Genomic DNA, 11485 nt, shown 5'->3' with positions numbered 1-11485 from the left:
TTGTCATCATTAACTAATCTAATTTTATCTTAAAATCCTACAAAAAATATTTTTATTAATAATAATCTCAGTACTATAAGTAACAAACTATATAAAATCGTGAGTTCAAATATGCAATTTAAAAAACTATATATCAAACATAATTAATAAAATTATTCAGCTGTTATATTGGGCTGATTTGTTTTTATATCTCCTACCTAATATTGAGTGGATATGTATTTTTATTTCCAGGTGAGCAGTAAACTTTATTTCCAGCTTTAATCAAATTTAATCTTTATTTAAATAAAATTGTCTCAAATCCCTATTTATTATGATAAATTTATTCTTCACACAATTTTTAATGTGAAAAATCATTTTTCATAAAAAATATTTGTAATTATTTTCCTCTGTAGCAAAGATTAAATATATTTCTTTGATTGGAATTTTGTATCTACACATTACGCTCGAAAGATCTTAGTACGTTCTTTTAAAATATTGTTATTAATTAACCAATATATGAAAATCCAAATATTATATCTAATTCCATATTACCCTAAATACTAAATTCAAATGTCAAATCTACTCCCACATACCTTAAATACCACATCCAAATATTTCCATTCAAACACAAGTTCAGAATTTCTTCTAAACTAATTTATCTTATAACACATCTTACGTAACCAATGACAATATTAAAAAAAAGTCAAATGTGGAAAAGTAATAAGAAAATTAGTAAAAAAAAATTAAAGAATTTTTTTATTGAGATGACGCGCCTTCTTTCTATTTTAACATAATTTATATAATTTTCAATAAAATATTCTCTTTTTAAAATCTTAAAATAGGTTATATTAAAATCACATACACTTTATCAAAAAAAGAAATTATGCTGGAATAATATATATATATATATATATATATATATATATATATATAATATACGCATTTATTTATTTCGATGTATCTAAACCTACCATCCTAGATTCTGTTCCGTTGACATCAAAGTCAACGTCCCATATAAATTTAATTATAATGATTGTTACCAACACCCAATGGAATTCCATATTTAATTCACCTTTAAAACAATAAAATAAACAATAAGCAATAAATAATAAACAATAAATAATAAATAATAAATAATAAGAAAATAAAATAAAATAAAATAGAAGAAAGAAAACACATGCCCTCTTTCTTCACGTTGTGTCGTTGACATATCTAAACCCAACACAAACCGCATCCACAACATACCCTAAGCATCTTGCACGTGCGGGAGCCGGTGAGCCGAGCCGACACGCGCGCGAAGCTGCATCAAGATTCGATGCGGAAAATAACGGTTTCGAGGGGAAACCAAACCACAGTCGTCTGATCCTCTTTCTCTCTCTCTCTCTGCCAATTGTGGTGTGTGTCTCTTTTCCCTCGATGCTCTCTCTTAATAATACCAAACCTTCTATCACTCTCTTTCTCTCTCTCTACATTTCTCTCTCCACTTCTTCGATTTTTCTCTCTCTTTCGCTCTGCCCTCTCGCTCTTAGGTTATCGCCTATTCTATCTCTCTTTCGATTTTTATTGAGCTTTGTTTTTTTCGATTAACTTTAATTAATTGCGCAGCTTCGAGTTCTGCTTGGTGTGTCGCTGGAACAGGCAGACGAATTTATTCACTGGTAATTTTTCTTACAAGTGTTTTTTTCTTCTGATGTTTAGGGTTTCGCTGCTTCGGATGCGCAAGGAGGTAAGTCGAATGCGATTCCGATGCGGTTTTTGAAATTGGATGTGGAATTCGGTGGTTTGCTTGTTTCTTGAATTGAAATTTTTTCAGTGTTTTTTTGTGTTTTGATTTTTTTTTTTTTTGCTGGTGATGGTGTTGAGTGTGGACCACTAGGGTTCACTATGTCTGGTGATTTGAGTGATTGAATTGCACTGGTTTGAGTTTTGACTTGCATTGTGGATTGTAATTCTTGTTGAAAATTACTCGATTTATTATTTTTCCTAGATACTTGAACTTGCGCTCTACGAGTGTGGCTGTTTGGAAACCTGCGAAAACTAAAAATCTTTGTACAACGAATGTTTGTTAATTTTTTGCTTGACTCTCAATTGAGCAATAGCTATGTAATTTATCTCAGTGAGCGTGCGTGGTGTCATTTTTTTTTTTCTGATGGTAGGTTTGGATTTCATCTAATATAGATTTGTGAGTTGTTGAAAATAATTCTATACATTAAGTTAAGCAGTTAGGCTTGCGAAGACCTGTTAAAAACTAAAATTTTTGGTATAAGGAATATCGATTTAATTTTTTATTGATTCTCCATTAAACAACAGATATACAGTGCTTTTGTTTTTCATTTTTCGTGAGCATGCATGATATTTTTTTTTTTTTTTCTGTTGGTGGTTTTCAATATTTTATCATTTATCCTTGTGACTTGTTGAACACATGATTCGTTGTACTTGCATGTGTTATGAATGGGCTGAACTTTGAAAAGCGCACATTTGTCCCCACCCACTTTGATTTAACTATTCAAATATGTGCTTGCCTTGTCCATCTGTTGTGGCTCACTGGTATTTGTTATTACTGTTCTTTCTTGATTTGAAGAGGATGCACTTTGTTTATTGGAATTATTACGGAATGTGCAAGGTAACGTGATGCATTCTAACAGGCAATGTGAATTCATTACTTTGTGGAGACTAGAAATCCTATGAAAAGCCACTGTAAATGTTTGTTCATGGGAAATTCATCCTAATGCGCAGTTGGTGAGGGTGTTAGTGAACATTCTTTTAGTGGGAAACATTTATTTTTTTTGAAATCTCTTAAAGAAAGCCTGAAAAACATAAGCTTAATTTTATACACTAATCTCATGTTGGTATGCATAAATTATTATACATTTGTTTTGTTGTGAAGCTACGAGACAAGTGTATAAACTTGTATTATATTATATTGGTATGCTTCTCGTAGGCATTCATTATGAATAACATCCCTTTCTGTATGTTATCTGAATTTAAGTTGCTAGGGTGTTTTGTTGATGTGATACTTCTAGGGCCATACTTAATGGGGGGATTTGATGTTTCCATAATTAGAATATATGGCAGAGGAGTGGCCAATCCTGTTCTGTTGCTAGGTTTGCTCAGTACTGGAATGATATTTTTATTTTTCATTCTGCATTTATGTTTGGTAAAGAAAATAAAGATAAAATTGAATCTTCATTAATGAGGAATGATGAAATAAATTCCACCGTAATTTTTTTATACAAATTAATTTAGATAGGCCTGTCAATCTGATGATTCAAAATCAATTTTAGCCAACATTAATTTGTTATAGCCATTTACCTCTCTTCATTGGCATGGAAATTTCTGCCCCTAATAATAAACATGGCATCAAATTTTTCTTTTCTTCTAAACTTAGCCATAATTATTCTTTTGGAATAATGATAAGAACAGAATGATGCGATAAATTCCAAGAATGCTAAAAGATATTATGTAAAGGGTGGTGATTTGTATAGAGATAATACTGTTTAACTTTTCTGAATATTAAACTTGGAAATGGAAAGTTGATATAATTGACATTGTTTAACAGTGGCACTTTGAGGTCGTTTATGGATGAAAGATGTTCATTAGAAGTCAAGAAGGTGGTGTTTTACTATATTTTGGTATAGTGCTTTTTTGAAGAATTGTTCTCGTGTCCATGGCTGCTGATCAAAGGAGAAAACGAGTAAATGGTGCAAACATTGCTGGTCATGGCTCCAGAGAGCAACAAAGGATCAAAAGGAAGAATTTGGGGTTAGTTCAAAATGATTTAAACATGAGATCTCACATCTCTGTTGAGTGGGATGGTAATCAGAAAAAAGTTGTTGCTAAGAGGGAACAGGTTGGCATCAGTTGGAGACAAACCAAACCATTTATCAATTCTGTTGCCAATGGTCACAAACTCGTGGCAGATGTGCTTACAGTGCCTCAAGAAATTTTTGACTTAGACAACTTAAGTGATGTGCTTTCATACGAGGTAATACCATGTTGTGGTATGTTTCTATTGTTTACAGTCGAAAATAGATTTTATTTTGTCTGGGAATCATGCCTAAATCATCCTCTATGAAACTTTTGGCAACTGGCAGGTTTGGATGACCCATCTTTCAGAAAATGAGAGAAACCTTCTAATGAATTTTCTTCCTAGGGGCTTTGAGCCACATCAACTTGTGGAAGATTTGCTTGCTGGGATTAACTTCAACTTTGGAAACCCCTTCACGAAATGGCAAGATCTCTTTTTTTTTTTCTTTAAATACATTATGTGCTCACTCTGCTATATTTTTCAGTTTATATCATGAGTACATGCTATATGTGACAATTTCTTTAAATTTCAATGAATCAGTGGATTTGTTGTTGAGTAATGTGTCATTTCGTTTTATTATTAGCCTTTGGGTTGAGTTTACCAGCATTATAGATTGCATATATCAGCTATGAATTCCATTTGGTGCTTTATATTCAATCTGGGTTTTATTATATCTCACAGCACACTGACCAGTTTTCTTGGGTCTCCTTTTTTCTACACACAAATTTCTCATTTGCAACTAGAAATGATTTTATTTGGTTGAAATTCTGTCTTGTTCTTCACAGCTCCAATTCTTTTTTTTTTTTCTTTCCTCGTATTCATTAGGAAATTAGGAAATCGTCTCTGTATACGCATCTGAGTTGTGATAATTTATGGATTCTGAATTTATGACAATTATATTGCAATCTCATCAAGATCCCCATTTTTTTATTTATTTTTTGGAGAAAAATATCATTAAGACACGGTAAGCTATTTATCTAATCTGCTAATTATTCATGAAAATCTTCTCTTTTTCAGAGTCACAAATGTCTAAAATATATATTTGCAGGGGTGCTTCGCTTTGTTTAGGTGATCTTCATCCAGATATGATTGTGTACCGGGAACAGCATCTTAAATCTCTAAAGATAGAATACTACTCGCACATACATAATTATCACAATGAGTAAGCCTTATACATGCTCAACATGTATCATTTTTGGTATGTTGTTTAACCAGTATTGTAATTCTTATATTTTGCAGTATGATAGGATTTCTGTCCAACATGAAGAAAAGCTGGCAAAGCTGTAAAGATCCAGAAAAGGAGATTGTGCAAAAGATATGGAGGTTAACACTTTCCATGTATTGCAATCTACATACATTACACAGCTGACGACATTCAAAATTAGGACAAGACATATTCTGTAGTTCCTTTTATTGAAAGAATATCTTTGCTGTTTTCAATACTTGCATTGGTTATTCCCTGAATGTAACAAGATAGCTCATTGTTGCACAAGCTGGGTCAATGCATATTCTACTTCAGATGATAATTTTGATTTTTATTTAGTTTGAGGCATCATATTACTTGAAATCTAAGATGGTAAAATCCTAAGAATCTTTTCTGTGATGTTTGTATGATCAAATGGGACTTTCCCTTATTTCCCACTTGACTATCGTCTTCAGTAAACAAGGTCTTCATTCATGTGTATCTGTCTGTTTTATATGTTTACTGATACAGTTTTAGATTGTTTAAGCATCAACATGTTATTTTGCTTCAATTGATATTTAGCTGTGACTTTGTAGAAAGAAATCCTTTGGTAATTGTTTGGTGAAACAAATTGGTGGATTTTATTTTTGGGTGCTAAGTGGACGATAATTGGCTTATTAAAGATAATTATTTGTGGTAGAGGTAGTGGTTATGATGAGTGCTACTGTCATGAATTAGTTGTAGTTTTTGTTGATATGCAAGTATTTCTGCTATGCTACATGTGATCTCTTGTTGGGCACTCAAAAGTATTGATTTCTGAACTTGGATTTAATGAGGTTCCGTTCCTTCTTTCTTGGAATTTTTAGTGCTAATAATTGATGTCGTAATATTGTTGGATTACACAGGTCAAAACGTGTAGAGAAAAGAATACCCTCAAAAGTTATTGAATCTAGAGTTTATGATCATGATGGGAATGTTACAGGGACATCTGAGTCAATCTCCTGGGATGCAGAGGATAAAGCATGCAGTAGTGACAACCAAATTTCCTCACTGAGAAATGATGATAAACTTCAAAGAAGGTAACTAATAAATTCTGCTGCAATATTTAGGACTTGTAGGCTCTCTTGACTCAGCAATCTCTGTCAAATTTTAATTCTTTATGATTATAGTGATTTTGGTTTATCAGTGCTTCCATTTTCCATCTCTTAAGCAAAGTAGACGATTGTTCTGTTAAAGCTATGATATAGAAATTTTAGATATCTGTATATGGGTCAAGAGTGCTTTTTGGATTATTAAGATTTCTGCATCAATAAATGAACTTCCTAACTGACTTTAAGTTTATTACTTACGTCATCCAATCAGATGAAAACTCACATTTTAGAGTTTAATCCAATCTGTATAACTAGTTTAATATCATCTTCACTAACCTGTTATTTCACATTGTGGTGCTATCATTATTTTTTGTCATTGGCATACTGTCTTCTTTAGAGCTGCTTTTGGTTCTCCTTCATCATTGCCATCATCATCATCACAGTGCATTATACCTGAAGACGAGGAATCTTTTACACCCTTTCATTTTTTTTTGTTAGTTATTGTAGGTTCTTATCATCTCTGTAGTTGTAACAAAATCAACTTTCAAGCCTGATCTCTTAAAGTTGGGTAAAACAAAATAACCATGAGCAAGTCCTGGAAATCTTATTCTGAAGTTAGTGTTCATGTTTACACCCAAAGCTTCCGTTTCTGGACGTATAGCTTTAGGAAATTTGATGACACTTTGGATAAGAAAATCGTTGGCATATTTGTCCTTAACTTTGGGGACTGTTTTGTTTTTTTGGAACATCAACTAGCAATGCAAGAGTTCCTAGTGCAGTTTTGCTTCTTCTCTTGAGATGTTTACTGGACTGATGAATGATACTATTGAATAAGGCTTCTGACATTATACATAAAATGTGTCACCTCCAACCTTAGATTTTTTGTAATATTTTTCCATTGTACAATGATCCTCAATGTAATCCATAATCTATGCAACTTTTTATATTAAAGTTTTTGATAGGATCTTGTAATCAAGAACCTATGGAAAACACTCAGAACACACACAAAGAACAATTCCTCTGAATTGTACAGCCTCTTCTTATTACAAGAATCAACCTATGGAAAACACTCAGAACACACACAAAGAACAATTCCTCTGAATTGTACAGCCTCTTCTTATTACAAGAATCAACCAAGAATGGTGTTTACAGGGTAACCGAGAGCCTAACCTCTCTCCAAAGAACTACAAGAGTTCTCGTACAACTATAATACTTGCCAAAAACTGACTTATGTACAACCCAAACCCCCTTATATACAACAGTAACCGAACTAACAGAAACCACCCCTCACCCTTTTCCTAACTGCCTAGGCAGTTAGGCTATTTAACGTTTCCTCTCCTCCTATATACAATTAACTCCCTAACATTACTCCCCTCTCCTCCAACAACCTTGTCCCCAAGGTTGAATTCGGGATATTGCTCCTGAATAGTCGCCACATCCTCCCACGTGGCACCCTCTTGTCCTCCTTCTTCCCATTCTATCAACACTTGAGGTGTTTCATCCAATCCCAGCTGTCTGGTTCTTCTGTCTAACACTCTCACTGGCCAAAAGAGAGGCCCGTCAGCCTGCAACTCCGCTGGAAGCTCCTTCTCAACCCTCCTATCACCCACTGCTTTCTTCAGTTGTGAAACATGGAATACGGGATGTATCCTTGCTGCCTCAGGTAATTGTAGTCGGAAAGCTACCTTCCCCACCTGTTGCAACACCTCAAAAGGTCCATAATATCTTGCAGCTAGTTTCGGATGCAACCGAGTCGGCATAGAAGATTGTCTATGGGGTCTAATCTTTAAATAGACCCAATCACCCACCTTGATGTCTACTTCTTTCCGTTTTTTATTCGCCTGAGTCATCATTGCCTCCTGAGCGTGCCTTAAATGCCCCTTTAATTGCTTCAAGGCCTCATCCCTCGTCAATAAGTCCTGCGCCACCGACTCCACCGCTGTCTCCCCAGGAATAAAACGACTAAGAGCTGGTGGAGCTCTCCCGTAAACTACTTCAAAAGGAGAACTCCTAGCTGCACCTTGATAGCTGGTGTTATACCAGTATTCAGCCCATGGAAGCATCATCTTCCAACTCTTAGGTTGCTCTAAGCAGAAACACCTCAAATACCCTTCCAAAATTCTATTCACCACCTCGGTTTGGCCATCCGTCTCGGGATGGTAGGCCGTGCTCATGTTCAACTGAGTCCCCTGCATCTTGAAAAGTTCCTTCCAGAATATGCTCAAAAATAGGGGATCGCGATCACTTACTATGGACATAGGGATCCCGTGCAGTCTAACGATCTCCTGCATGAAAGCCTCTGCCACAGTACGCGCGGAATAAGGGTGTTTTAATGCAATGAAATGGCTGTACTTACTCAATCTGTCCACGACTACCAGTATTGCATCGAATCCCTGTGACTTGGGCAGCTTCACAATGAAATCAATACTTATCTCTTCCCAAATGGCCTGTGGTATGGGAAGTGGCTGCAAGAGACCTTGAGGAGAAGCAGCAAGATACTTATGCTGCTGGCAAATGACACATCTCGCTACAAACTCCGTTACCGTCTTCTTCATGCCCGGCCAATATAAAGACTGTGCTATTTTTCTGTAAGTTCGAAACACTCCCGAGTGGCCCCTGGTGCTGGTCATGTGGAACTCCACTAATAGCTTGGGAATCCAATTGGATTTGGCTGACAATACCAGCCTGCCTTTGTAGTGAAGGCAATCATTCTCTAACGTGTATGCTTCATGGCTGTTTGGGTCTCTTCTTATGTCCTCCATTATCTTCCGCAGAGTATCATCCTCCTCCACCTCCTTTACAATCTCCTGAAAATCATGCCAGTAAGGCCGAGATATGGCTCGCAGCTCAGCCTCCTCCGATCCCCCTTCTCCCTTCCGAGATAAAGCATCTGCCACCTTGTTAGAGCTGCCTACCTTATAAACAATTTCAAAATCATACCCCATCAATTTAGCTATCCAATTCTGCTGGCTGTGTGTTGTTATTCTCTGTTCCAACAAGTATTTGAGGCTGCGTTGGTCTGTGTGAACCACAAACCTCCTCCCCAAAAGATAGGGTCTCCAATGTTGGATGGCCATGACCAAGGCCATCAACTCCTTCTCGTAGATTGACTTGGTCCGAGACCCCTCCGACAGCGCCTTGCTAAAGAAAGCAATAGGCTTTCTATTTTGCATCAACACAGCCCCAACCCCACTACCCGAAGCATCACACTCCACATGGAACTCTTGCGTAAAATCGGGCAGCGCCAAAACCGGTGCCTTTGTCATTGCAGACTTCAGAGTTGCCATAGCTGCCCGAGCTCCCTCTGTCCAGTTAAATTTCCCCTTTTTCAACAATTCCGTGAGGGGCTTGGCTAATTCTCCATACTTCTGAACAAACCTCCTATAATACCCCGTCAGTCCCAAAAATCCCCTTAGAGCTTTCAGATTTCGGGGTTCTTCCCACTCCAATACTGCCTTAATCTTATCTTGGTCCATCTCCACCCCATTCTCCGATATCTGATGTCCCAGGTATTGGATCCTTCTTTTACCAAACTCACACTTTTTTTGATTTGCCACCTAGCTGTTCTGTTCCAACAACTGCAACACCAGTTTCAGATGGTGGAGGTGCTCTTCCCACGAAGGGCTATAAACCAAAATGTCATCGAAAAAAACAAGCACCCATTTCCTCAAATAAGGCGCCATTAGCTTGTTCATAGCACCTTGAAACGTCGCTGGAGCATTCATCAATCCAAAGGGCATGACCAGAAATTCAAACAAGCCCTGATGCGTCCGAAAGGCAGTCTTATGAATATCTTCTTCCCCCATGCGTATCTGGTGGTATCCCGCCTTTAGGTCCAGCTTCGAAAAAAACCGAGCACCCTTCAACTCGTCCAACAGCTCCTCAATCACGGGGATAGGGAATTTGTCGGGTACCGTGGCTTTGTTCAGGGCCCTGTAATCCACACAAAATCTCCAGCTTCCATCTTTCTTTTTCACCAAAATCACCGGGCTGGAGAACGGACTTTGGCTTGGTCTAATAATTCCAGCTTTCAACATATCCGATACCTGCTTCTCAAGTTCCTCTTTCATGAAAAAAGGGTACCTATAAGGCCTGACATTTATAGGATTTACTCCCTCCTTAAGCCTTATTCGGTGCTGCCTATCACGTGAAGGAGGAAGCCCTTCTCTCTCACGGAACACAGTGCAGTGGGCATGCAGAACTGCTCTGATTTCTGCCTGCTGCTGCTCTGTCAAATCAACCCTCTCATCACCTCTTGCACCGAGCTCCACTACGCACAACTCCCAAACAAAAAACCATGACTCAGCATCTACCATTTTTGCAAGTGCGCCTGGCTCCACCAGCTGTCGGGCCAGGGCTGGATCGCCTTTGATCACCCTTTTCTCCCCATCCACTACATATTGCATGGTCATCTCTCTCCAGTTAATAACCACCTCCCCTAATTTTTCTAACCATGCCATCCCCAATATCAGATCAACCCCTCCTAACTCAAACACATACAGATCTTCTTTCACCATCACATCTCCCAACTTCAGTTCCACTTTCTCACAACGCCCACTCGTCCATTTTCGACACCCATCTCCCAGACTTACAGCGTACGTAGGAGTCTCCGCCACCGGAAGTCCTAGTTCCTCCACCACCCTCCGGCCAATAAAATTGTGACTAGCTCCGCTGTCAATCAAGACTACCACCCGACGTTTCCCTATCAAACCGATCACCTTCATGGTCTTTGGAAGTGTCAGACCCTCCGCCGAACAAGCCGATAACTCCATGGGTCTCGCTTCCGTGTTCGCATTCTCCTCCGACTCCCCCTCTTCGTCCTCCGCAAGTAACAAGACTCGTAATCCTTTTTCTGCACACCGATGACCCGGCGCGAACGGTCCGCCACATCGGAAACACCTTCCTTCGTCCCTCCTCTTCAGATACTCCGGGTACGGTAAGTTCCTGACTAAACGGTTCTTATTTTCTCCTCCGGTTGGGTTGTTCCCCCTCGGGTAGGTACTGTTCGCCCCCGTCACCCCTTCTTTCCTGGCCGGTCCCACTCCTTCTGTCCCGCTAGTTCTTGTCGCGAGACCCCGATCTCCCTCATTCCTCACGATTGACGTCGCAGTTCGAGAACCCAGGGGTTGCACCCTGAACCCGTTCCAAACTCCTCCGCATGCACGGGTTATGGCGTCCTCCACGTCTCTCGCAACTCTGATTGCAACCATTAAATCTGGGGGGTTCTGAATTCTGACCTGGCCCTTAATGTCTTCCCTTAGTCCCGCCAAAAAGAAACCCAGAATCAGTTCTTCCGATAGGCCCTGGGTCTGTCCTAGCAACCTCTCAAAAGAACCTATGGAAAACACTCAGAACACACACAAAGAACAATTCCTCTGAATTGTACAGCCTCTTCTTATTACAAGAATCAACCAAGAATGGTGT

General features: G+C 38.3%; 1 protein-coding gene across 5 annotated transcripts in view; it reads left to right on the top strand.

Annotated features, from left to right (window-relative positions):
- Positions 1-1390: 1390 nt before the first annotated feature.
- LOC106770261 (protein PFC0760c) overlaps positions 1391-11485 on the top strand; it is a 14558-nt gene continuing 4463 nt past the window's right edge. For 3 of the 5 annotated variants that reach the window (XM_014656093.2, XM_014656088.2, XM_014656079.2), the window contains exons 1-7: positions 1391-1508; positions 1585-1637; positions 3539-3964; positions 4074-4210; positions 4836-4949; positions 5027-5110; positions 5876-6049. In XM_014656093.2, coding sequence (XP_014511579.1) covers positions 3647-3964; positions 4074-4210; positions 4836-4949; positions 5027-5110; positions 5876-6049 — 827 coding nt within the window. In that variant the 5' untranslated portion in view covers positions 1391-1508; positions 1585-1637; positions 3539-3646. Of the gene's footprint in view, positions 1509-1584; positions 1638-1677; positions 1706-3538; positions 3965-4073; positions 4211-4804; positions 4950-5026; positions 5111-5875; positions 6050-11485 lie in introns of those variants that run through there. The other 2 variants (XM_014656082.2, XM_022785694.1) reach the window with 2 other exon arrangements.

The sequence above is a fragment of the Vigna radiata genome, chromosome 1 (assembly GCF_000741045.1).
Source record: "Vigna radiata var. radiata cultivar VC1973A chromosome 1, Vradiata_ver6, whole genome shotgun sequence".
NCBI classification, from domain to species: domain Eukaryota; kingdom Viridiplantae; phylum Streptophyta; class Magnoliopsida; order Fabales; family Fabaceae; genus Vigna; species Vigna radiata.
Note: the sequence above shows the minus strand (reverse complement) of the source record. Positions and strands in the feature narration are given on the sequence as shown.